At 40.7% G+C, this 26,866-nt stretch overlaps 1 protein-coding gene across 1 annotated transcript in view; it reads left to right on the top strand.

Annotated features, from left to right (window-relative positions):
- Window positions 1–26,866, top strand: part of CDH23 (cadherin related 23) — a 375,051-nt gene that overhangs the window by 213,735 nt on the left and 134,450 nt on the right. Inside the window, exons 21-22 of the mRNA XM_083364767.1 lie at window positions 20,833–20,893; window positions 23,322–23,470. Of these exons, the coding sequence (XP_083220893.1) occupies window positions 20,833–20,893; window positions 23,322–23,470 (210 nt within the window). The remainder of the gene's footprint in view (window positions 1–20,832; window positions 20,894–23,321; window positions 23,471–26,866) is intronic.

The following is a 26,866-nucleotide window of genomic DNA, read 5'->3' as shown; positions in this document are numbered from 1 at the left end:
GTTTGCACGGACCGGTTTCTGGCATGCCGTGGCCCGGTGCCGGTCCATGGACCGGGGGTTAGGGACCCCTGCTCTAATAAACACAAGGCACTGAAAGGGGGGAGGTTACTCGGTTGGTAGATCTACAGGAAATCCAAGAGCTGCAGAATATAGGAAGGAAAAGCGGGAGGGAGAAGGGAAATATTGGAAGAGGCAATAAAAAAGTACTGTTGAACAGTTGCCACTTCAGCTATTGCCAACAAAACTCCATGGATGTTCCCATGCACTTACTTGGCTGTAATCATGCTCATCCTGATTGAATGTTTAATGCTGGGCTACCAGAACTGAGCTGCAAAAATCTGGATAACTACAGTATTACATGACAGCAGAGAGATTCGGAAAATGGTAACCCTTTGCTCCATGGTAATGGGTTTTGGAAGGAAACTTGGCAGCAAATAGAAATGTTCATACTTCTTGTGCTGTTACATCAACCATAGAGTATTATGCAACGCATATTGTGCTGCCACCATGTGGTTGTTTGGGAACTACAACATTTATGTTAATTTGTTCAGCCAACCCCTCCCATTTGTGACGTACTTCCTCCTTCTTCTTAACCCTGAATGTTCTTTCACTCCCTGGCACAATTTTCTACATGTGGCCTGCTCTCATGGTAGGACCATTACTGTCTTTGACCTTGAAATACTGTCCATTTCATCATTCTACTACAACTTGTTTGCTGTAATCGTCTCTGCATGCAAATAAAGGTCCTCGTGGATGATAAAAAGGTAATTTCATGAGTTCTGCTATCTGGCAAAGGCTGTCAGCAGTGATAGTATCCACTTATACAGGCCAGGCACAGGGGTCTCAGCAAGGGGATACATCATTAAACAACAGTCGGAGTCAGAATACTTCTCCCTCGGCTGTTTCCCTTTAAGGGCCCTGCCCTGACCATTTTTGGAGAGCAAGAAGGGACAGGGAGAGAATGAAAAAGAAATCAAAGAATCTGAGCAAGGAAACAGCCATACCTGAGGGGGAAGGCAGTGATGAGTCTTGGTACATCAGAGGTAGCTACTGAGCATCCCAAGCTGCAGTGGAGAATGTAGAGGACAGTCACAACCTTCTTGCAAATGGGCAGGGGCTGCTTATCCCAGCCCATAAGCCCCAGTAAATAATTTGCAGGCACTGGCAACTGAAGCAAGTAGGACTAATTTATGGTGACTGTCCTCTCCTCCCCACAGTGACGTCATTATACAACCCATCTTTTACATGTTTGTATTGTGATACAACTGTGGGATCGGCCTTTCATGGTGCTCTCACTGCATATGCTCAGATACATGAATCGGATCCATGAAAAGTCTATACCAGAGGTGTCCAACCTTGGCAATTTTAAGACCTGTGGACTTAAAACTCTCAAAATTCTGGCGACTACCAGTGACGGTATATGAAGGTGCGCTGATTTCTGCTTATTTCTATCCTTGCCGAGTTTGTAGGTTATCTGACATTATGGGCCATTTTTGAAGGCCTATCAAGAAGGAAATTTTTTTTTTCCCCACAGGAGGTTCATTCACACTGCAGTAGATTCCATGATTATCCAATCCCGGTTAACAGGCCCTTTTCTGGAACAGGTTTCCCGTGCATGGGAAATGCGTTTTACACTGTATATGGATTGTCTTAAGGAACCCAGACGTTTCCAGAGCTTAAGTTGTGGCTCAGTGGCATCTTGAAAATGATAAGGCATGCACTCATGTGGTCTGTGGAAAGATGGATCAAGTGCTGCTGGTTTGCATAAGGTGACAAAAAGGAGACCGGCGGTCAGGAGGAGAAAAATACAGATGAGAGCAATGATGATAGGCCAGGAATCCGGGTTCTGATCTCTCGGCTCTGAGCTCAACAGAGCCAGCTCAGTGGTTGCATGGAGAAATTCAGGAACACTTGTACTTGACATGGTCTCATTTGCTGAATCCTTTGCACACATCCTTCTCTCCTGCAAGACAACAGGATTAAAGAATAAGGCAGCACTGACAACTGTAGGCATCGCCAGTTATGCAAAACTAATGGGGATGACAAAAGACCTCTCAGTTCTAAATAGTTGAAATTACAGGCAGCCCTAGAGTTATGACACAGCTGGGAGCAGAACGTCTATCGCCAAGCTACGTAGGCTTTATTTTTATTTTTTTTCTGCTGTGGTCATTAAGCAAATCAATCAGTTGTTAAGCAAATCTAGCTTCACCCGTTGTCCTTGCTTGTGGGGCACTGGCTGGGAAGATTGTAATCGGTAATCGTGTGATCCCAGGATGCTGCAACCATTGTAAATTCATTTTGATCATGTAATCACGATGGCTGCTGCGATGGTCATAAATGCAGGGACCGGCTGTAAGTTACTTTTCTGAGGACTGTCGTAACTTTGAACCATTGTTAAACAAATGGTTGTACGTTTAGCCTTGCCTGCAATTCCAAATCTTTTAGTGGCAGAACATGATTTGCAACCCACCTTCTCCTTCTGCAGGCTCTTGTCCTATTAACACAGAGGTCCCCAACCTTATGGGCACCAAGGGCCGGTTTCGTGGACCGGAGGGGGCATGGTTTTGTGGGCTGCCTGCATCCCACAGATGGGGCTTTGCTTGTTTGGGCGGCCTGGTTGCTGGCATGCCGGGGCCCGGTCCCGGTCCACAGATGGGGGGGTTGTGGACCCCTACTATAGCAGAACCTCATTTTCAGCATTATTATTGCATAGCAGAGTTCCACACCCATCTGCTCAAAAGTAGGTTTCACAGGATTCAGTAGGTTTCATTTCTGTACATCCACGTTGGGTTACAAATCTGGATTCCGATCCCTACAAAAGAAGTCTGAACTGCAGTGAATTTGAATTTTGAACACTTGCGTTGAGTTTAAAGCAGTGGCTCCTAACCATTTCCCCTGCAGGATACAAAGTTAAACATGGAATTTTTATGCAAATCTGAATGCAAGCTTATTATCTATCTATGGTTGTTTAAAACGTTCAAAATAAAATAGGACATTTGCATAAGCTTGGACATTCTTTCTGTCCATACTTTGTAACACCTATTTTGGGAGATATAACAGTTTTCTGATTATTTTTTTTTCATTTTTGCTCTTGGAATTTTTCCCCCCATTCCTCCTTGCAGAACTCAGGAATATTCTCGGATCACCGCTGCTTGTTGGAGGTCCCCTAGGTTTTCAGTGATACTCAATTCCAAAAGTTCACCTTTCTTTTCTGAAGTTCATATTCATATTTCACTTTGTTCCATGTAAAAATTGCATCAGCTTCTGTTCACTTAGGAACTTACCTAGACTCTGATTGTTTGCATTCAATTCTGTGTAGTCCACTACAACATCAAAATGCCTTGATAAGGCCACACTTGGAATACTGCATCCAGTTTTGGTCACCACAATATAAAAAACATGTTGAGACTCTAGAAAGAGTACAGAGAAGAGCAGAGAAGAGCAACAAAGATGATTAGAGGACTGGAGGCTAAAATATACAAGGAACGGTTGCTGGAATTGGGTATGTCTAGTTTAATGAAGAGAAGGACGAGGGGGGACATGATAGCAGTGTTCCAATATCTCAGGGGCTGCCCCAAAGAAGAGGGAGTCAAGCTATTCCCCAAAGCACCTGAAGGCAGGACAAGAATCAATGGATGGAAACTGATCAAGGAGAGAAACAACCTAGAACTAAGGAGAAACTTCCTGACAGTTAGAACAATTAACCAGTGGAACAACCTGCCTCCAGAAGCTGTGAATGCTCCAACACTGGAAGTTTTTAAGAAGAGACTGGACAGCCATTTGTCTGAAATGGTATAGGGTTTCCTGCCTGAACAGGGGGTTGGACTAGATGACCTCCAAGGTCCCTTCCAACTTTATTATTATTATTATTAAAAGCTTTGGAAAACTGCTCAGAAAAATATTGAAAAATTATGAAAAACTCTCTCAGCATCTGCCCAACATCTTTAATAACAATTCCTGATAGAAAACCAAATGGTTCACTGAACACCCAGTTATAGGAAGACAAAGTGACTACCCACCAAAAAGGTACCAGGCTTTGAACTACCAGGTCAGCAATGGACAATCCCAAATGGGATTCACACCTCACACCGCGTCTGCCAGGACTCTGTATAAATGGGGCATAGTATCCTTGTCTCAGTGTGACTGCAGGGGTCCCATGTCAAACCGTAGATCACATTGTGACCGTCTTTAGGCTGAGGGCATAAACTGGTACAGTATCTGATTTTTTAAAATATAAACGATGCTATGCTTCAATGGTTAGATGGCCTAGAGACATTGGTATTTGAACATAATCTTTTTAACGTTTATATTTTATTGAGGTTTAGTAATCTAAGATGAAACGTTAATATATATTGCTAGTTCATGTATGATGTGCCATACGCTAAATAAATAATAAACCACTTCTCAAGCCACAGAATAGCATCAGAGCATCTACAGACCTCATAGCTTATATGATGCAAAACATCATCTCCGTAGGGCTGCAGAATTAGAGAACCATCAGTTTAAAGTCTGCAAGCTAAGCTTTGCATTTATTTATTTATAACAACTTCTGTATAGTTAGACAGCTAACAAACACTGAGATTTGGAAACAGCAAGTCCTCTGCATATACTCATGGCAAGGAGAATCCAATATCATATTTGGAGAACCACTGTTATATCTTTTTGTCTGTCCATTTACATATTCTGTCAAACCAATAGTAACTACAATATAATTACTCTAAGTTCGCACAATAGGGATGTAATACGGAAAAACAATTAAAAAATAGCTGGCTTGGTTCACCGCTTTCCATTTTCAAGAATGGTGGACTTTATAAGCAGATCTTGTTATTATATTATTTAGTTTATTTCAGTAATGGAGCAGATTTTTAATTGTTGAGGGGAGAGGGAACTGTACATGCTATGAGATTATGGATTCAGATTATAGAATGGGCTTCCTCCAAGATCAGATCTAATTTGACTAAGATTTGGTTTCTTGAGATAAAGGAATGTACAAGCCAGCCTGAGATAATCAGTGGGAGAAATTGGGTGTTTTGATACTCTGTTAATAAAACCTTACTGAAACCTCACAAAACTTCTATGGTTGGCTTTTGAGAGTTGTGTAGTAAAGGCATATGATGAAATCATATATGCTTACAGTCTTGTTTTGGTTTTTCTTATGCCCACATTAATACTCATTCTTCCCTCTACATTCACAAATTAGCTTGTTTTGTGTACCCAATTACAAAAAAAACCAGTGCCAGCTGCCTTAGCCAGAGTATTTCCCCATAAAGACAAAATGTCAAAACACAGAGGGCATGCAAATTAGTGATTAGAGAAGCTGGATTTTATTTTTTAAAAAAGTCACAATATTGGACATTTTTTATGATACTATACTTTTAATGGCCAGGCTCTCTGGCAGAACTATCCAAAGTCCTTCAACAGCTACATTCAAATAGAAAATAGGAAGAATGACCATTCAGTTCCAGTCTTAACATGGTTTTGATAGATTAAATGCTATTACTTATGCCACGTGACACCCTATATTGCCTGCTAGGAAAGAGGATGCAGCTCCACAAACAACTGAAGCTAACAAGACTTAATCACCATCTGGATTGCCTCTATATTGTGGGAATCTCTACTCACCACAACCCAAACACTGTGAATTGCTTGGCTTGGAGATACTCTGCATAGTTGATACTTTGGGCATCTAGCACTTTATTTACTTATTTTTTTATTATTTTAATCCCATTTATATCCCGCCCTTCTCCGAAGATTCAGGGCGGCTTACAATCTAAGCACAAATCGAATGTGCTTAGCAGTAGCCTTCATTCTATGTATATGCCTGCTTATTAGGGCTTTCGCCCTAAAGTCAGCTTATTGCCCCCAACAATCTGGGTCCTCATTTGACCTCCCTCGGAAGGATGGAAGGCTGAGTCAACCTTGAGCCTGGTGGGACTCGAACCTGCACTAATTGCAGGCAGCTGGTGTTACTTAAGGAGGCATTAGCCCACTGCTCCACCAAGGCTCTACATGGCTCTATATCCTTGGCATCAGTGTTGGTTGTTGACCAAACCTATAGCAATCCATTTCCTAGTTCATGAACAAAAATGGAAGAAAAATGATGATGGTGGTGGTGGTGACTGGTTTAGATAAAAACAACTCTAGGTGGAAAGTAGTTGAGCTTTCAGATATAGTACCACAGTGATGTGTTAAAGTTGTAAAAAGCAGAGACTGAATAGTGGATAAATTGGTTGCTTGTTTGGCAGCTAATTTTTTCTACTTGAATTTAATCCCTTTGCTTGTCATCAGACACACAACTAACTCTCCACAATAGGAAATTGACAATTTGCAGCCGTTTAGTTCCAACTGCAGTGTTGAGTGTGCTTTCACCAACTGTTTTGTTCTCTCTCTCTCTCTTGCTAGCAACAAACTTATCTCGATCTACATCAGTCTCTTCTGTTGGTGAATTTCTTTCTTTCTTTCTTTCTTTCTTTCTTTCTTTCTTTCTTTCTTTCTTTCTTTCTTTCTTTCTTTTTTCTTCTTTCTCCCTCCCTCCCTCTCTCTCTTTGCTCACCCCCCTCGCTCGCTCTCTCTCTCTCAGGCATGTCAGGATTTTTTGGTTCACCTATTTTCACAACATTTTTTTTTGCTTTAGCAAGTTGACAGGGTTCAAATGTTTTTTTTTTATTGAAAAGTTTTAAAATACAATTTTCCTTTAAAAATCCCCCCTTCCCCCTCCCTCCCCCCCTCCCCCCCTCCCCCCCTCCCCCCCTCCCCCCCTCCCCCCCCGACTTACCAGAGCTAAATACAAGGTATATATATAAAAAGCAATCATAAACAATCATATACTAACAACTATAAACTCTAAAATCCATCACTCTCTAGCTTATATAGGATAAACAAGCCTTAGTAATATTGAATATGTATAAAAAGAAACTAAAATAAGAAAAGAAAAAAAAACGAAAGAAGACTTATTCAAATGCTACATAAAACTTCTTAACCCTATACTTGTTCTGGATAAACTCAATCCATTTTCTCCATTCCATAATATAGCGTTCTTGCGAATGGTCTTTCAGATAGGCCGAAATCTTTGCCATCTCTGCCAGGTCGGAAACCTTTAAAGTCCACTCTTCTATAGTCGGCAGTTCCTCTTTCTTCCAATATTGGCCTATCAAAAGTCTTGCTGCCGTAATTAAATTCAACATCAATTTGGTGTCCACAACTGTAGCATCTGCAATTATTCCCAACAAAAAAAATTGCGGACAAAACTTTATCCTCTGTTTAAAAATCTTCTGCATATTCCACCAAACTTTTATCAAATGTTTTTAAAGTAAAAAAGTAAAATGCTATTATAAAAGTGATAGCAGTGAAATATAAATATTATTTATAGTTCACCCAAGTTCTAAATTTAACCTTAAAAAGGCTGGAATAATTAACATGAAATGAACTCAATAATGTTCCAGAGCAATTCTAAATAAAACAGAAATATAATATAACAAAAATAGCAACTGAATTGAGCAACATACAGTATATATATGGCAAGGTCAGAAGAAAACAGATTTAACAACAAAAGAGCAATGTATCAGAACAAACCAGAATTAAAGTGGAATAACTATGCAAATCAAAACCAAGTTCTGGACAGTGGATATAGGATTATTTCTAGGAATCTCTGATTATGTAAGCACACCTTATGTTTCCAGGCTGAATCAATCTTAATTGCAGTTGTTGTTGTTTTTACTACGGTATATAGTATTCTAATTTTTACTTCTCTTTTTTACTTTTGCCAAATATTCTAACATTGAAACAAACATAAAAAATAATCTTTGATCCTACTTTCCAGAATACCCTAAAATTTAGGTAGCCAACAAGTATAGGGTTCCCTGCTTGAGCAGGGGTTGGACTAGAAGACCTCCAAGGTCCCTTCTAACTCTGTTATTCTGTAAGATTCCATGGGATTACTCTATGTATCTCAATCTTCTTCCACTTTCCCCCTCGTCTTTTCTCCTTTTACTTACTTATGAATTGTAAATAGCCATTATCTCAGTAAATATTACCTTACCACGATGTAAAAAAGATGTTGAGACTCTAGAAAGAGTGCAGAGAAGAGCAACAAAGATGATTAGGGGACTGGAGGCTAAAACATATAGGGAACGGTTGCTGGAATTGGGTATGTCTAGTTTAATGAAGAGAAGGGTGAGGGGTGACATGATAGCAGTGTTCCAATATCTCAGGGGCTGCCCCAAAGAAGAGGGAGTCAAGCTATTCTCCAAAGCACCTGAAAGCAGGACAAGAAGCAGCGGATGGAAACTACTCAAGGAGAGAAGCAACCTAGAACTAAGGAGAAATTTCCTGACAGTTAGAACAATTAACCAGTGGAACAACCTGCCTCCAGAAGCTGTGAATGCTCCAACACTGGAAGTTTTTAAGAAGAGACTAGACCAGGGGTAGGCAACCTCGGCTCTTTTATGACTCATGGACTTCAACTCCCAGAATTCCTGAGTCAGAATAGCTGACTCAGGAATTCTGGGAGTTGAAGTCCATAAGTCATAAAAGAGCCGAGGTTGCCTACCCCTGGACTAGACAGCCATTTATCTGAAATGGTAGAGGGTTTCCTGTCTGAGCAGGGGTTTGGACTAGATGACCTCCAAGGTCCCTTCCACCACCATCATCATCATCATCATCATCATCATTATTATTATTATTATTATTATTATTATTATTATTATTATTATTATCATTATCATATGGGAGCACCTTTGTTTTCTTTGACAGTGACTCTAAAGCCTTCTAACATAGCAACAATTTTCATTTATATCTGGGTTTGTGGTAATCACTCAATGCCGATAACATGGTAGCTTTCAAGAGGCAGATGGGTGTGTCAGAAATATGAAAAATGCTTAAATAAATATTGTTTTAAATGTAGACTGAAAATGTTCTTTCAATACATCCATGGATATAGCTAGAACAAAAAATATCCAGTGTCTCCTCCAGTTCTTTAAATCCTTATGCAAATTAAAAGAAGCAGGATGCTTTGCATATGGCTGGTTCTCCTGAACCCAGACTAACCCCTTTCATTTGTCAAATTTCAACTAGTTACCATAAATGTACAAAATAATTTTCTACAGATCCCCAACATTGAATGCAATTCTTGATACAGAGCAAAACATAAGTATTTATCTTCTGTAAAACATACTGTAAAATCTATGGTATATGTTTGGGGGTTTTTTGGGATAATGTTTCCATCACTGAGTTTAAATGTTTGTAAGCAATATAGCTAAAATCTAGTCCCTCGAGACAAAACTATTACATAATGCACTTTGAGGTTTGTGGTAATTCTTGCAAGGTACTTTGAGTCTCTATCCAGTACATATATACTAAACTGTAGTTGTCTGCAAAATTGTCGATCAGATGTATTAAAATACGCAGAACAGCAATTTATGTGCATATATTGAATAAGTAATCTGATAAATTTGCCACAATGATGTTAAACCAATCATCTCTATTACTGTCTAGAGACCCATCAGATAATAACAACATACTGGAAATACAGTTGCTGAATAAATTATGCACTCCTCAAAAGTCAGATCGTTGGCAAATAATGTAGACCCAAAAAAGCCTTATAGATAGTGTAAAGTCACTTCCCAATGGGATGAATGCAAATATTTTACTCAATTTTTCCCAGTACTTTTTCTTTTTTATTATTATTATTAAAGAGTTTTACAAAAACAAAGTTTTACAATATATCCCCAAATCCCCCCCACCCAAACCCGCCTACTTCCCCCCCCACCTTCCCAGAGCTAAATACAGGATTATAGTTATAGTAATCATATTATAAATAAAAATTATGCATAATATACAATTAACCAAATTCATGGTGCCTTCCAACTTTATTATTATTATTATTATTATTATTATTATTATTATTATTATTATTATTATTATTATTATTATTATTATGTGCTTTAACTCCCCTTTAACATAAGTACAAACAAAGTACCAATAACAATATCCCACTAAAATCTACTCATAAGCTAAATGGAACTTTTTAGTCCCATATTTGTTCTGAATATAATCTATCCATCTCCTCCAAACTGAAATATATCTTTCCTGTGAATGATCTTTCAAATAAGCAGAAATCTTTTTCTACTGAATAACATTTAGAGACGAATTTCCCTTCTCTCCAAGCCAAAGAGAGAGAGCCAACCCCCGCTCCGTGATTAATTTTAGATATGTATGTACCTACAGAATTATCTAATTTTTTTATGTCTGCAAATTTCTGATCAAGTAAGTTGAAACTAAATGGAGTCACATGAAAATAAGTGGAGACACATGTTCCCCAATTGTAGTTGTATGATAGCTTACTGGATACGCAACACACTTTAATAAACAGATCAGAAGTTAAGTGTTCCTTACATAAAGAGCAATTCATTTGCTTTTCATTTTTTTTATATAATACATTTTAAGACACAGATGTATGTGCATCTCTGCCTTGTAAAAGAGGCTTTCATTTATTACTTCCTTCCAGATGCATTTAGTTGTTGAGGAAAGCCTTAACCCTACTCAAACATTAGCCACTTTGTTCTTCTCTGAAATCAAAGCAACAAAACTGGAGCAAATGAAGAGCCTACGAATGCACTGACCTTTTTATTGGAAATGTTCCTAGGAGAACTGCACCATCTTAGCAGTAGCAAACCTCTTAGATTCCCAGGCTACGTTTTTATCTCTCAGACCACTTTATTTCACTTCATTATTTTTCTCCCTTCAGCTTTTTTAAAGTTGGTTAGTTCTCTCCTGCTCGCCATCCTCTTCTTTAGCCTCTCTTGTCTTCTCAGTCCCTAGAAGTTTGGGGGAGGGATGCGCCCAAAGAAGTGGGGGAGGTGAGGAAAAGAGAAAAAAAAGAGTCTGCTTGTAAAATAATGAATGGCCATTGAAGATTCCCAGCAGTGCAAAACCTGAGGCTTATCACTGTATTTGATTTAGAAGATCATGTCATGAACCAAAAATGCTTTCCAGAGTTGAACTTGCAAGTGAATTACTTACTATTCTTTACCTCCAGTGCATCTGATGCCCTGTTCAAAGTTTAAATGGTACAGTCTGGGGTCTGTTTGCAGAGTTAGCAGTTCTTGTTTGACCAGCCGTTGAGGGAGGAAAGAAAACGAAGGACAGCTTCAGGCTGGTTCTTTTCCTCCCGTGACAGAAGAGAAAGTTCCCTGGGTCCTCACTGAACATTCCTCTCCTCAAGGTTGCCATCTTCCATCTAGGTTCCCTATAGATCAAGGGTCTTCAAACTTGGCCCTTTTGTGACTTGTGGACTTCAACTCCCAGAATTCCTCAGCCAGCGTGCCTGGTTGAGGAATTCTGGGAGTTGAAGTTCACAAGTCACAAAAGGGCCAAGTTTGAAGACCCCTGCTTTAGATCATGCTTTGCTTTTTCTGCTTCCCAGGGAGAAAAATGCAGAATAATTCTCTGGATATTTCCAGATTGCCTTTTTCTGGAGTGGTGGAAACCAAATGACCACACCTGAACTGCTTAGACAGGACTTGGTCTGAAAGGATGGGCAGGATAGCTGTGAGTAGTCACATAATATACAGGTAGTCCTCAATTTACCACAGTTCATTTAGCGACCATTTGAATTTACAACGGCACTGGGGAAAAATGACTGATGACGGTTTTTCGCACAGCCGTTGCAGCATCCCCGTAGTCAGGTGATCAAAATTCAGACTCTTGGCAACTGACTCACATTTATGACAGTTGCAGTGTCTCTGGGTCATGTGATCAGTTTTTGCAGCCTTCTGACAAGCAAAGTCAATGGGGAAGCCAGATTCTCTTAACAGCCGTGTTACTAACTGAACAACTGCAGTGATTCACTTAACAACTGTGACAAGAAAGGTTATAAAATGGAGCAGAAAACTCACTTAACAAACATCTCGCTTAACAACAGAAAAGTTGGGCTCATTTATGATCATAACTCGAGGACTACCTAACAGTCACTTGGAGTCAGTCCATAACTGTACCTGGTTTTCCTCTGAGTAAGCTAATGTCATGTGTTTAACTGGGTATGTTAAGAGATGATTCCCAGAAATCCCTATATGCTTTAGACACTGTAATGACTGCTGGACAAATTAGTGATGTTAAAGATCAGGCTTGCTTATACTTGGAATAAGCAATCTGTTGCCCACTAGATGTTCTGGATCACAGCTCACAGCCACCCGTTGACTAGAACTGATGGGTAATGAAATCCCAAACATCTGGAAGACACCAGATTGTCTACCCCTAGCTTACAGGGGAAAAAAAAGAATATTACTGCATGAGTATTCCTTAGGGGAGATAAACTTCTATTTTCGAGATGTTATATTCTCCACCCCTTTCAGGACTTTCTGAAGTAGTTAAAATATTCTGTTATTCCATCTTTTTGGAAGACAGTTTGGTCATTTTGTTTTTTTTTAAAAAAGGGCACTGCCGGCTCATAATTCTGAATAGTGTTTACAAAATGCTTGTAACGAAGTCTCCTATAATGTGCATGTTTCTGTTCTCACCAAGGGAATTTAGGAAGATGATTGCAATAAGCCATAGGCACACCAGGTGGCGGAATTGGGTTGTATTTCCACAAAGATCTGAAAATATCCTTTATGCACACTATCACTGAACTGGGGAAACAATGCATTGTCCTACCTCAACTTCTAAAACAACCACTGGTGGAGCTGATATCTGAGTGTTAACTGCAGTTTCAGGATAGTGTAAGTCAGTTAATTTAAATAAAACCAGAAATTCCTGAACTTGGTTTATTGATGCCTGCAATTCTGGTTTGCTTATTCTTTTTGCTAGCTTTAAGAGATAAGATAACCTTTATTGTCATTTTTTACTGTGGGCACACTGGCACACATTAAAAATGAAATTCTGTTCCCTGCTCTCAAAAGTGTACACATACATAACACACATATAAACACGCTATATACAACATACGTATATACCTACATCCTTAGATACAAATGCATACAAATATTAATCACTATCTTAAATACAAGGGACGTGGTGGCTCAGTGGGTTAGGGCGCTGAGCCTGTCGATCAGAAGGTCGGCAGTTTGGCGGGTCGAATCCCGAGTGCCGCGTAGCAGAGTGAGCGCCTGTTACTCGTCCCAGCTTCTGCCAAACTAGCAGTTCGAAAGCACGTAAAAATGCAAGTAGAAAAATAGGGACCACTACGGTGGGAAGGTAACAGCGTTCCGTGCGCCTTTGGCGTCTAGTCATGCCGGCCACGTGACCACGGAGACGTCCTCGGACAATCGCTGGCTCTTCGGCTTTGAAACGGAGATGAGCACCGGCCCCTAGAGTTGGAAACAACTAGCACGCATGTGTGGGGGAACCTTTACCTTTACCTTTAATACATAGCAGAAGGAGGAAGCTTGAGGATTACAAGGTTAATACTGTATGGAACAAAACTGTGATTGAATCTGGATCTTCTGCTTCAGATACCACCGAGCCTCCTCCCTTAAGGTAACAAGGAAAACAGGTTGTGAAGAGCATGTGTGGTGTCCCAGAAAATCCTACGGATCCTGCTCAAGCTTCACTTATATGCTATGACCTGGAGGGAAGGGAGGGAACTGCCAATAATCTTTTCTGCCATCCTCACCACTCTCTGCACCGCCTTCCCATCTGAAGCAGTGATGCTTTCAAACCAGACTGTGATGCTGTATACTCTCGATCCTCCCTCTGTAGAAAGTGGTAAGGACAGGGGAAGAAAGGTGTGCTTTTCTCATGCGATGCAGAAAATGCAGGCACTGCTGCACCCACTTCACCACTTCAACCACTATTTACAGCCTCCTGGCTACTGGGCCTGCTTCAACCACTCTTTACAGCCTCCTCAAAGATTTTTGAACTGAAATTCAACTCTTTATTGATTCCTGTGCTCAGTGAATCAAAGGCACAGGGTGGTGTAAAAGGAGAAGTTGCTAGATTGCTGTAGGGCCTACAGTAACTCAAATGTTGTAATGAAATCTCCACCAGTCAGAAGTACAGTTGCTTTTCTGTTCAGCGGGGAGCATGTCATAATGTTTGGTGTGAAGTTTTGACAGAGGAGATTCTCCTTCACAGAGGAGATTCAGATCCTGAATAAGTTCCCCTTTGAATATTACATGAAGCTTGGCAGCTAAATACAGAAGTGATTGTGTATTCATCTCGTGCTTCCTCTGTAACATCGAAAGCTTCAGTGATAGACTTGTTGTTGGAGATATACTTCCCTTTTGTGTGAATTCAAAGGTTTTTGCAAATCCTACTTGGGAAATACTGCTCTGCAGCATTTCATGAGGAACACCTGTAAAAGTGGTGGAATTCTAGTTTTCCCACCATCTTCTCTAACGCAATTTTCCTAATTCTTGAATATGGTACTATTGTGTGTTTTTCATTCTTCATGTTTAGTAGCCGGTGACATGTGATAGAGATTGTGTTAATATCTGACCTAGATAGTACTACCTATCTCAAATGGAGGTGGGAGCACAGTAATATATACGGTATCTATCTCTATCTCTATGTCTGTATTTATATCTATATGAGAGACATGGTGGTCTATAGGTGGAGCTCTCACCTCACAATCAGGAGGCTATGAGTTTGATCCTAGGTAGCGGCACATACTTTTCTCTCTAGGCATAAAGAGAAAATATTTGCTGAGAATTCTGCATAGGAGTCAGGAAGGGCATCCAGCCAGTAAATGCTCAGCTCCATTCAGTCGCCCCAATGCAAGGGATTACAGGGTCATTAAAAGTGTGTGTGTGTGTGTGTGTGTACTCTCTCTCTCTCTCTCTCTCTCTCTCTCTCTCTCTCTCTCTCTCTCTCTCTCTCTCTGTGTGTGTGTGTGTGTGTGTGTGTGTGTGTGTATGATAGAGGGGACAGTAATGTGATACATTATTATTTGCATATTAGATTTAAATTATACGTCTCTCGCTTAACATGGTTGTCCTCTACTGCAGCAGTATAATATCCAGACATAGCAAAAAGAAGCATGGAAACTTTTTCATCTCAGGAATAGCCATCCAACTTCTCCAAGTCGTATGCAAGCAATGGGTGCACTCCCACAGCCCTCCAGAAATATTTGCCAAGGAATATACACATTTTTCCATACACTACATCCACACTATTTGTTTATGTGTGATTAATATAAACATTTTTTTCTATCCGTGGACTTATAGAGTGATTGTAGAAAGGCCTTTGTCTCAATCATGTTAAGCTGTGCTCAGAAAAATGGAAATCCCAGAACACCTTATTGTCCTCATGAGAAACTTATATTTGGAAAGCCGCAGTGTAGGCAGAACATGGTGAAACAGAGTGGCACCAGGTCGGCAAAGGAGTATAGCAAGGCTGTATATTCTCCCTTTATTTGTTCATTTGTGTATGCTGAATTAAGGAAAGCTGGATTGGGAGATAGATGAGCAGGGTTTTAAAATTGGAGGAAGAATAATAACCCCCTGCACCATGCTGATGACAGTACCCTAATAGATGAAAATGCAAAGGATCTGCACACCCTAGTAATAAATATCAAGGAGCACAGAGAAGAAAATGAGACTAAAATTAAATATAAAGAGGACCAGACTAACGAATAATCAGAGGTGGAGCAAACAGCATTAGTATCGACAATGAAGATATCAAAGTGGTGGATAGCTTCTGCCTCTTGGAATCAACTATCAATGATTCAAAACAAATCATGTCTGTGAAAAATCACGGACTGCCATGAGTTAGAGCAGCCACAAAGCTCTTGGAAAAGATATTCTAATGCCATGATGTCACTTGAGTTACAAAGAACAAAATCATGCAAGCTGTAATTTATTTATTTATTTATTTATTTATTTATTTATTTATTTATTTATTTATTTATTTATTTATTTATTTGATTTCTATACCGCCCTTCTCCTGAAGGACTCAAGGCGGTGTACAGGGCAATAAAAATAAGAATATAGGTTACAAGATTTAAAGTTAAATGATTCTGCCCAATGTTGTAGGTTAGTTAAAATAATGTTAAAACCCAAACCCATCAGGCCAGGCCGGCTTGTTCGAATAGATAAGTTTTTAGATCACGCCGGAAGGAGCGAAGGTCGGGGGCCATCCGGAGTTCAGCCGGTAAGCGGTTCCAAAGGATTGGTGCACCCACCGAGAATGCTCTCCCCCTGGGGGTCACCAGCCAACATTCTCTGACCGGTGGTATCCTGAGGAGGCCCTCTCTGTGGGAACATACAGGACGGAGGGAAGTTGACGCCAGCAGTAGGTGCTCCCGTAGGTAATCTGGACCCATGCCATGTAGGGCTTTGTATGTCATCACCAGCACCTTGAATTTCACCCGGAAGGCAACTGGAAGCCCGTGCAGCTCACGGAGCAGAGGTGTAATATGGGAGTATCGGGAGATACTTTGAAGAAGTAAGATTAGCATACTCACATTTTGGTATTGGAGAAGACTCCTGAGAATATCGTGCACAAGGGAAAAAATGGCCCAGAATTATTTTGGCTAGTGCAATAGGTGGCATATAAATTTAATAAAATAAAATAAAATAAAAACGGATGGATCATTGAACAAATCAACCCAGAGTTCTCATTCCAGCCACACACACAAAAAAAACCCAGGTCCACATTATCCTATTTCAGACATTTTTTTGTGCAGAACTTAGCTGCCTGGAAAAGGCTCTAATGCTGGAAAACATGGAAGGAAAGTGAAGAGAAGAACAAACAGCAGTGAAGTCAATGGACTCAGGATTACACTTACAGTAATCAGGACTGCATCATTGGAAGAGCTGGAAGATTAGGCTGGGGACAGATCGTTCTGGAGAAAATCTATCTCTGTCAGGGTTGGCAAAACTTTAGGGCTTGGCATGCCCAAAATTCAGCAATACCTACCTAACGACTCTGCGGGCATGTGACCCCCAAAACCCTCCTCCCTGGGAAAAAGAGAAGGTCTTGTTTATTTCATAAAGAAAGGCCAAATAATTACAAAAGTGAAATATGAGTAAAACAAAGTCACACGAAAAATGGAAAAAAACAGATTTCATTATTAAACTAGTTTCATTATTAGAAACAGTATCATACAGCATGTTAATTATTCAGAAGGAAAACTGAAATTATGCAGAAGTATAATGTAAGAAAAAGTGAAAGAAAAAGCAGTAGCAATAGAGAAAGCAATATGCCTATTATTGATAGTTGGGCTTAAAATAACGTACTAACTAGAGCATTCCTCTGCTTTTAACAGTACTGTAGTTTTGAATTGAACTGGGGAAAAATGTGGAACACATTGCATTTTTTTAATAAAAGTTTTATTAATTTTTTAAAATTACAGTCTTTAGTGCTTAGTAAAGAACATGTTGTCTGGGTTCAGATATTTAACATTAACTTGTTCAATATACATCTGTTCAATACTACACAATCCAGTATTTGTTCCCTAAACCTTTCTTCTCCATATTTTTCCCATTTTCCCTTCAATACACCATTACAATTTTTGGAACTGTTAATGTATACAGTGTTAGAGATAAGCATCTTCATTGTATTTTACTAATATCATACAAACAATATTAAATCATAAATCAATAATGTCAATTCATTAATCAATATCCTGTTTTTCATGTTCTTGTTAAAGTTTAATTTCCCATCAGTATCATACTTGCACTTATGAGCCAGGTGGCTGGTGAGGCTTCGTAGGCCTGGGCAGCTTTTGCTTGCACTAGTGGGCCAGATGGGTAGCTGAGGCTCCCATGGGCAGCTGTGATGTTGTGCTGCACTTCAGCAATCCCCCCAACTCATACAAAGCCCATGCTGGGCCTCCCAGAGCCTCCCCACCCCTTTGAGGCACCCAACCTTCTTACTTGGGATTCTGTCTGCTTAACAACACATAAAATTCAGTTGTAAAATAGTAAAAAAGGATCAATATTCTCAACCAGTTCCAAACATGCTGTTTAAAGGTAAAGGTTCCCCCGCACATGCGTGCTAGTTGTTTCCAACTCTAGGGGCCGGTGCTCATCTCTGTTTCAAAGCCGAAGAGCCAGCGCTTGTCCAAGGACGTCTCCGTGGTCATGTGGCCGGCATGACTAGACGCCAAAGGCGCAATGTCTTAAGTAATGCTTTTTTTCTCCTTCGGTTGTCAGCAGCTAATGGCCAGCCACAAGAATGTAGCCGGTCTTTCCCCTGCTGCTTTGGAGGGCTTTCCTTGGATCAAACAAAAAGACCACCATCTCTCCATGATCAACAAGGCACCCCTCCTCTTCATCACCTCTTCGGGACAATTTTAGGCCCTTTTCAGAACCCACAGCAGGGCAAAATTGGGCACGGAAGGCAGAGCCCTACCTTCCTGCGACCGGTTCCACCTCAACACAAACCAGAAGTTGAAATGTGGAACACATTGCATTTTATTAGATTAACTTCCATTAATGACTGTATTGTTGCTGAGTTTTAATAGATAAGTCTGAAATTAAAGGTAGGTACTTTGGGCCCTTCAAGCCCAAGAATCAATACTAACTTCATCTGTCAGTCAGTTTCTTTTGTCTGTCTTTAATGCAGTCTAATGCCAAGAACAATATTTTGCAAAATTAAATTTGTAAATTAATTTGTAAAGGAAAAAAACTGTCCATAAAGCCACTGCTAGATTCTTTAAGGGTGCTGAAAGTTTCCAGTATTATTGTTTGAAATGATCACTTGATATAATACTGGTCAAATAAATATTCTGTCCCAGCCCCAGACAAAAAAAAGTGCCTATCCAGGGCAGCTCTGGGTTGCATGAGGCCTTAATTTTGGAAATAACTTTGACGAAAACTCTTGTATAGTAGTTTAGCAGCCTCCAAAAAGCATGGAAAAGTCCTACTCTCACAGAATCTTTGGAGGCTCTCTTTTGTGACTTGCAGACAGTTCAGGGGCCATGTGAAAGTGCACCACATTCTCATGAGACCTCTGCAGCCTCAGAAAATCAAACAAGTATGGGGCATGCTCAGTGGTGGCATTCAGCCAGTTCGCACCAGTTCGGGAGAACCGGTAGCTACATTTACCTAAATTCGGAGAACCGGCTGGCTTCCAGAAGTCCAGTCTAGGTCTTGGAGGTCTCCTCCAGGCCTAGAACAGTCTACCGGAAGTGCATGGATACCACTTTCAGAAGTCCGTTCTAGGCCTAGGAGGCCTGGAGGAGGCATTGGAGGCCTGGAGGAGGCCTCCCAGGCCTAGAACAGCCCACCAGAAGTGTGTGGATGCCACTTCCGGACGTCCGTTCTAGGCATCAGAGGACCAGACCTTCATCAAATAAGAGAACCAGTTGTTCAGGTATTTGAATCCCACCAGTGGGCATGCTAGTATGTCATTGAAAACGACATGGCTTGTCACCTATGACAGATATGTCATAGGTTTATCATCATAGATTGATGTGGTTGCTAGGAGCCAAAAATGACTTGATAACATGTAATTAATCTCACCTATTTATATGAAACCATAGAAATCTTCATTTTTTTCTCATTTTGAAAGAGTCACTTGGCCTTCTTCAGTGGGAAAAGAAGGTGCTATAAGTGGCTAGAATAGTTGAAGACTCTGTTCTTCCCTTGATTTTGGAAAACCTCATTCTGGAATCTGCTCCTGTTTCTTTTTTCAAGGTAGGAGAGATTGAGAATCCAGGTGGGGAAGTCTGGGGGACTGGATTCAAATTGCAGCCGGTGGTTCCTCAGCCTTCACTTGCTACAACCAACCATACAACTATCACCTCAATAACATCTCATGAACTTCTTATATTTGGTCTAGTGAAGGTGGTGGTCTAGAAACCAGGGGACTGTGAGTTCTAGTCCTACCTACTTTGGATCAATCACTCTCTCTCAGCCCAACCCACCTCACAAGGTTGTTGTGGGAAAATCAGAGGAGGAAAGAGTATTTGTGTCAGAATCCATTTATATCACATTCATAAATGTATGTTTAAAAATTATTCCCCCCCCCCCAGATTCTGCCATCTCCCGAGGAAGGAGGAGCGGATGTGGATTCAGCCAGCCTTAGGTTATTTCAAAGACCAAGGGAAACCTTTTGAACTGGGGGAACAAAGGGGAGGGTTAGGGAAAAAGGCATCTCGCCTGTGTCTTCATTTGAATCTGTAAAGGAAGAAAGCAATAACCGTAAAGATCCGAAGTTCCCTTTTTCCCACGAAAGGGATGACACGAAGTAAATGATGGGGGGCTGACCAAATGGGGTTGAGGGAAGGGGGGTTGAACCGGGAACTCTTTATAAAGTTTCAATCTGTAAAACAATGCCACGTCCTGTCTTGTATTTCCACAACCAAACATGTCCTAGTAAAAATTCCTTTTGGACTAGAACTGACTCCAAGAGTTTTTGTTTTCCTAAGACGTGGATTGGGGTGCATCCTGACAATTTGGTATGTTCACCACCTTGAGTTGTTTATCAAAATAATAAAGGCAGGATATAAATAAAATAAATAAGAAATGTGATTTATGCATGCAAAATGTAAACATAGCAAGCATCTACCGCAGGCCTAATATAGTCATATTTAATAATTCCCTAAAGAATAATATTTTCCATTTTGAGGCTGATTCGTCTATTCCTCTTTCCATTACAGTTATTCTACAGAATGCAGAATAATAAAATATTTTTCCTGTGACTGATAATATTTGTCCTTTTCCTAGGAGTCATGTGTGGAACTCACCTTCTGATTTTTTTTCTTGTCTTTACAGTTTTAATTAATTCTTAAAACCATTTTATGTTTTATCAAATGTAGGCTGCCCTGCGACTAGAATGACAGGGGGAGGATACCAGCATTATAAATAAAGAAATGTATTGAAGCAGCCAGCATTTGATTCAAGATGAAAAACAGCTCCATTCTTGTTTTTTCTTGTTTGTTTCTAAAAGGTGAAAGCCACGGATGCAGATGAAGGTGTGAATGGCCGCGTGTGGTACAGAATTGTCAGAGGTAAATAGATATTTTGGATATCTAGATTTTGTAAGGACTCGTATATATCCTTTGAAACCATACTGACTCCCATTCAGCCTAACTCTACTTCCTTATTTGTATAGCTCTACTATTTCCACTGAGACTTAATTATTGAGAGAAATAATCTGAGTCGATTTCACTTTTAATATATCTAACTTACTGTGTAGTAAAATTGCAACAAACTTCCCTTTTTAAAAACCTAACAGTTTCTGTTTTATAATCTTTAAGATAGAATGTATGCTAGTCTGAAAATTATAACCATTTGTTCAGTAACTGTTTTAAATTACAATGGCACTGAACAAAGGAACTAACAAAGTGACTGTTTCAGCATCCTACTCCAGGTCGTGAGATAAAAATTCAAATGTTTGACAATCCACCTGCACTTACAACCGCATGGGTGCTACAATTTTCCCCCACCTGCCAATTTCACCCACCCACCTGGCCTACCGGCACAAGCAGAGCACCTCAGTTATCTTTGACACTTTTCTCCAGTTGTTGACAGGTGTGCCCAGCCTATGCAAGGTGCAGTCCTCTTATTGAGGCCACTTCCTGCCATTCTCCAAGCAGGCTCCATTCTTACAGTGGTTCAGCTGCCTCCTTCTCCAGATCGCACAGGGGAAGAGCAGTTTCCATTCTCACAATCCTTCAAAAGCTTTCTGGTCCAAATCACACAATATGGAGAAGGAGGCTTCCAAAGGATCACAAGAATGGAGCCTGCTTGGAGAATGGCACAAGGTGGACTTGGTAAGATGGTCAGACCTCACAGAGGCTGGGTACAGCTGTCAACAGCTAGACAATCCTGGTGAAGATAAATGGGGCACTTACTTGCACTGATGAGCCAGGTGAGGCTACCCAGGCCTGGGCAGCTTTGCTTGGACTAGTGGGCCAGATGGGTAGCTGAGGCCCCCATGGGTAGCTGTGATGTTGTGCTGCAAAACCACCCCCAACTCATACAAAGCCCATGCTGGGCCTCTCAGAGCCTCCCCACCCCTTTGAGGCACCCACCCTTCTTATTTGGGATTCTGTCTGCTTAACAACCCATAAAATTGCTTAATGACTGCAACTTAGAGTGCCAGGATTGCAAGTCATTGAGCAAAGCAGTCACGTGATGTCTTACTCAATGACCACTTTACTCAACAACTGAGATGCCAGTCCCAATTGTGATCGGAATCAAGGATTATCTGTACTGTAAAAAACTGTTTCCATTATATATACAGTACATCTCTTAATATAAAATATTCTGAGAGCACAATCCTCACTTTGCTGCTTTCCAAGTACATTCAGCTGCTGATGGAGGCTTGTTCCCCGGTAAGTCTTTAGGAATAAGCAAAGGATTGCAATAAGTAGGAGAATTTGGGGAAAGTGCTGTGGAGGTCTTGCGAGCTCCGAATCTCTTTGTAATTAATTAAAGTGTGACTGGAAAAGAGAAAAATGCTGCTGTAGCAGCTGTTTAAAGCAGAAGCATGTTTTTTGCAGACTCATGGAAAGCCTGAAAAAGATAACAGGGGATGAGATGAGATAAGATGGGATAAGATAAGGTTAGATAGCGTAAGGCAAGGCAAGGCAAGGCAAGGAGTAAGATAAGATAAGGTAAGATAGGATAGGATAGGATGGGATGGGATGGGATGGGGTGGGGTGGGATGATAAGACAAGACAAGATAAGATAAGATAAGATAAGATAAGATAACCTTTAATGGCACATATTAAAAATGAAATTCTGTGGCTGGCTCTCAAAAGTGTACACATACATAACACATGTATAAACATGCTATATACAACATACATATATACCTACACCCTTACATATAAATACATATAAATATTAATCACTGTCCAACTTAAATGCATAGCGGAGGGAAGAAACTTGAGAGTTCACAAGGTTAATACTGTATGGAACACAACTGTGACTGAATCTGGTTATTCTGCTTCAGATACCACAAAGTCTCCTCCCAGAAGGTAACAAGAAAAACAGATTGTGAAGAGGATGTGTACTGACCCAGACAATCCTACGGATTCTGCTCAAGCTTCACTTATATGCTATGTCCTGGAGGGAGGGAACTGCCAATAATCTTGGTTTGGCTACTTTAGTGTATAGCAAAGAGGAGCAACTTCTAAGTGCCCTACCAAAGACATCCTGTGATATTATGAGATTTTTATCTATCTGTCTCTCTCCCCTGCAGTGTTTCCCCACCTTAGCCATTTTAAGATGTGTGTGCTTTAGGGGGGGGGAAAGGCGGGGCATTGCTGGTTGAAGAATTCTGAAAGTCCACCCACCTTAAAACCCCTGAGATGGAAAAACATTTCTTTATTGTCTCTCTCTGGAGGATGAACTGCATGGATTAGTAAATTTTCCAGTGTGATGTTACCCTGATATGCATTATTTGGTAGTTTCTCTTTTTATCAACAGGAAACAATTTCAACAATTTCAGGATCAATCCCAGCAATGGGCTAGTTATGCGGGGTTTACGACCGCTGGACAGAGAACAAAATTCATCCCATGTTCTTGAGGTGGAGGCTTACAACAGTGAGCAAGGACCAATGAGAAGTTCTGTCAGGGTAAGGTCTTTTTCAACATGTTACAAATCAGCTACCCCTTTCGGCCTGTGGCCATCATCACAAGGCTCTGAATTAGCACTATCAATCATGTCCACTCAATGGTTTCATGGATTGTATGCTGTCTAGAGCAGGGGTCTTCAAACATGGCCCTTTTATGACTTGTGGACTACAACTCCCAGAATTCCTCAGCCAGCATGCCTGGCTGAGGTGATGACCAGGACTTAGGGGACAGTATCATTTATGAATATGTGCAGATGGCCCTGCTGTCTCTGGCCACTTGCAGGCTCATGAATGCAGGGTCATGAAAGGAAACACCCAATATTCTAACCCACCTGGGAACAGCTGGTGTTTTGAGGAAACACCCAAACCACCCAAAAGTGATCATATGGTGTCTTGGGGGAAACACCCAAAAGGGAACATACTAGCTACTTCTGCTTTCTTCCTTCTTATCCAGAGTGTGCCAGCCTTAAAGGGAGAAGTCTTTATTTTATGTGTGTCAGCTTTGCTGGGTGAATTGCTTATGTAATCAAAGTAGGTATAAAAATAACGCTTTTCTGATATTTGGGGCTTTTGTCTCTTTTTAGAGAAGCCCGTCTTTGTTTAGCTGAATAAAAACGTAAAGCTTGAAGGCAACTTCTGCTTTCCTGTATTTTAATCAAGCAAAACCTCAGAACCTGCATATCAGAGGAATTCTGGGAGTTGAAGTCCACAAGTCATAAAAGGGCCAAGTTTGAAGACCCCTGGTCTAGAGCAGGGCTTTTCAACTGGTGGTACACGTACCACCTGTGGTACTTTGCCATGTGGCAGGTGGTACGCAACTGCTGGCCAAGTAGAGCAGGGGAGGGGAATGAGCCGAAGCAACCCAAGACTAAGGGAGAGGCAGCTGCAGCTACAGGACTGCCTGGGCTCGGCAGAAGCCCAGGAGCCGGCAGGGCTCCAGCTGATTGGTGCTTCCGGAAGCAGCCAGGAGATGGAGGTAAACTGAAGAAAAAGGAGGAGAGGAGAGGAGAGGCTATAAAAGGAGGTGGTTTGAGCGGGAAAGGGAAAAAAAGACTACAGGAAAGAGAAGGAGAGGTTAGCAGGAAGGGAGGAAACAGGGACAGAGAAGAAGCAGAAGCTGTTGCTGGAAGAAAAAGTCCCCTTGTTCATTTTCTCCAGCCAGGAGAATGCAATCAGTGCTGATGAAATGAAAAGCCGGCATGTTGGAAAGGAGGTGGGTTTATTTAGTTTTGGATCAGCTGGCAGCTTGATTGGGTTACCATAAGGATTTTTGTCCAGTTTTTACAGCGTTTTGTAATTCAGAGGCTCCTTTGTGTGCTTTGGTTATTGGAATATTTTAGTCTGTATTTTAGGCTAGCAATTAGTCCAAAGTGTTGACTTCCGTACATTTAATCCCTTTAAACAAATATAATTAGTTATCTTGGCTTTTAGAAAGTTTTCTTTGAAGGTAAACAGGCTTAATTTTAAAGCTAAAGCTTTTTGCAATTGCCAGAGCCTTTCAGTTGTGATTACAACATTGTGACATGTGACATCCCTGAGACAGCTTAAAGAAGAAAAAAATGGAGTTTATGTGTTTATTTTGTGAGCCTTTCTTGCTTTGCACTTGATTCCTGTATCTTTAAGGGTACAGGGAAGGGATTGTGGGGGGGGGTGTATTCTTACTACACTGTGGAAGGAGAGCTAAGAAGGGCCGACCAGCTATCTCAGGGGGTCTACAAACTTAGCAACTTTAAGACCTGTGGACTTCAACTCCCAGAATTCCTCATCCAGCCATGATGGCTGAGGAATTCTGGGAGTTGAAGTCCACAAGTCATAAAAGGGCCAGGTTTGAAGACCCCTGAGCTAGCTGATAGTGGTATATATTAATAAACGTGGATAAATTCATCATACATTTGTGAGTGCAAAGGGAAAGTGATTCAGCAAAGGAATAGCCACCAAAGAAATTAAAACTGGTACTTCTTTGCTTTTTTCCTACAGTTTGTAATATTTTATTAGATTATAGAATAAAATACAAAAATACAAAAGCAAATAGTAGGACACAGTGGTGAAGAAAAAGGGGGGGGAGTGAGGGGGAGAAGGGAAAAAGAACAGACTTCTTCTGTTGCAGTAGAAGGAAGCATTAACATTGAACATCAACTTTTTACTTTCCCATAATATTATAAACTAGCCATTTCTATCACAACAAATGAATCTAAACAGTAAAACCCAAAATCCCCCGCCTCTTTTTTTAGTCATCAAGTTTTTGACACCTTGCTAAGACTGGTGGTACTCAAATATTATCATGTCAAATATCAAATATTATCATGTCGACTTCCCTCCGCCCTGTGCGTTCCCACAGAGAGGGCCTCCTCAGGGTGCCTCCGGTCAGAGAATGCCGGCTGGTGGCCCCCAGGGGGAGGGCCTTCTCTGTGGGCGCCCCGGCTTTATGGAACCAACTGCCGGTTGAGCTCCGGACGGTACCGGATCTTCGCTCCTTCCGGCGCGGGCTAAAGACCCATTTATTTGAACAAGCTGGCCTGGCCTGATGGGGGAACGTTAGGGTTTTAATGGGTTTTATATTGTGATTGTTTTAATTGGGCAATTATTTAATCCGTTTTTAACTTTTGTATTTCTATTTATATGCCCTGTTCACCGCTCTGAGTCCTCCGGGAGAAGGGCGGTATATAAATTTAATAAATAATAATAAATAATAATAATGTCCTAAAAGTGGTACAATCTCTGAAAAGATTGAAAAGCCCTGGTCTAGAGGAACTACATTGCCAACTGGTGTTGAGAATGGAAACAGAATGTCTCTTTTTTGCTTATAATAGAGGATTCTGCAAACCGCTGTATCGGATTTGGTTTGGTGGCAATGAATGTAATACGTGAATTATTAAAGCATCAAATTTTGAATTTATTTGTACCCAAGTTCAGAAGCGATGTAAGTGTTAGCCAATTAATAGAAATCTAAGCTAGTTCTAAAAAGTCATTAATTGGAGTCAATTTTTCTGGGGATTTTTTCCAATTAATTCAGCAACAATAAATAAATGCAAAATTAATTAATTAATTAATTTTGATCCTAGCATCTTGGCTAATATCTTAACTGATATTTTACTCCAAAACATCTCAGGGAGATATTTAGGTGAGCGAAATTCGAACAGCTTGACACAATGGTCAGATATGGGAGATTTCATGCTATACCCTACAATGAGCGTCTCTGCATTTGCGGAGCAGCAGAAGTAGAAGACCTGGCTCACATCCTATTTGACTGTTGCCTGCATAAGAGGGTGAGAGACAGGTATCTTGGTCTATATACCAAACGAATGACCCATTGGGATCCCCATATCAAAACAACTTACCTTATGTCCGACCAGAACTTGAAAATAACATTTAACGTAGCACAGTTCAGTTCAGTTG

This window comes from Vipera ursinii, assembly GCF_947247035.1.
Source record: "Vipera ursinii genome assembly, chromosome: 5".
NCBI classification, from domain to species: domain Eukaryota; kingdom Metazoa; phylum Chordata; class Lepidosauria; order Squamata; family Viperidae; genus Vipera; species Vipera ursinii.
The sequence above is the reverse complement of the archived record's forward strand: the minus strand, read 5'-3'. Positions and strand labels throughout refer to the sequence as shown.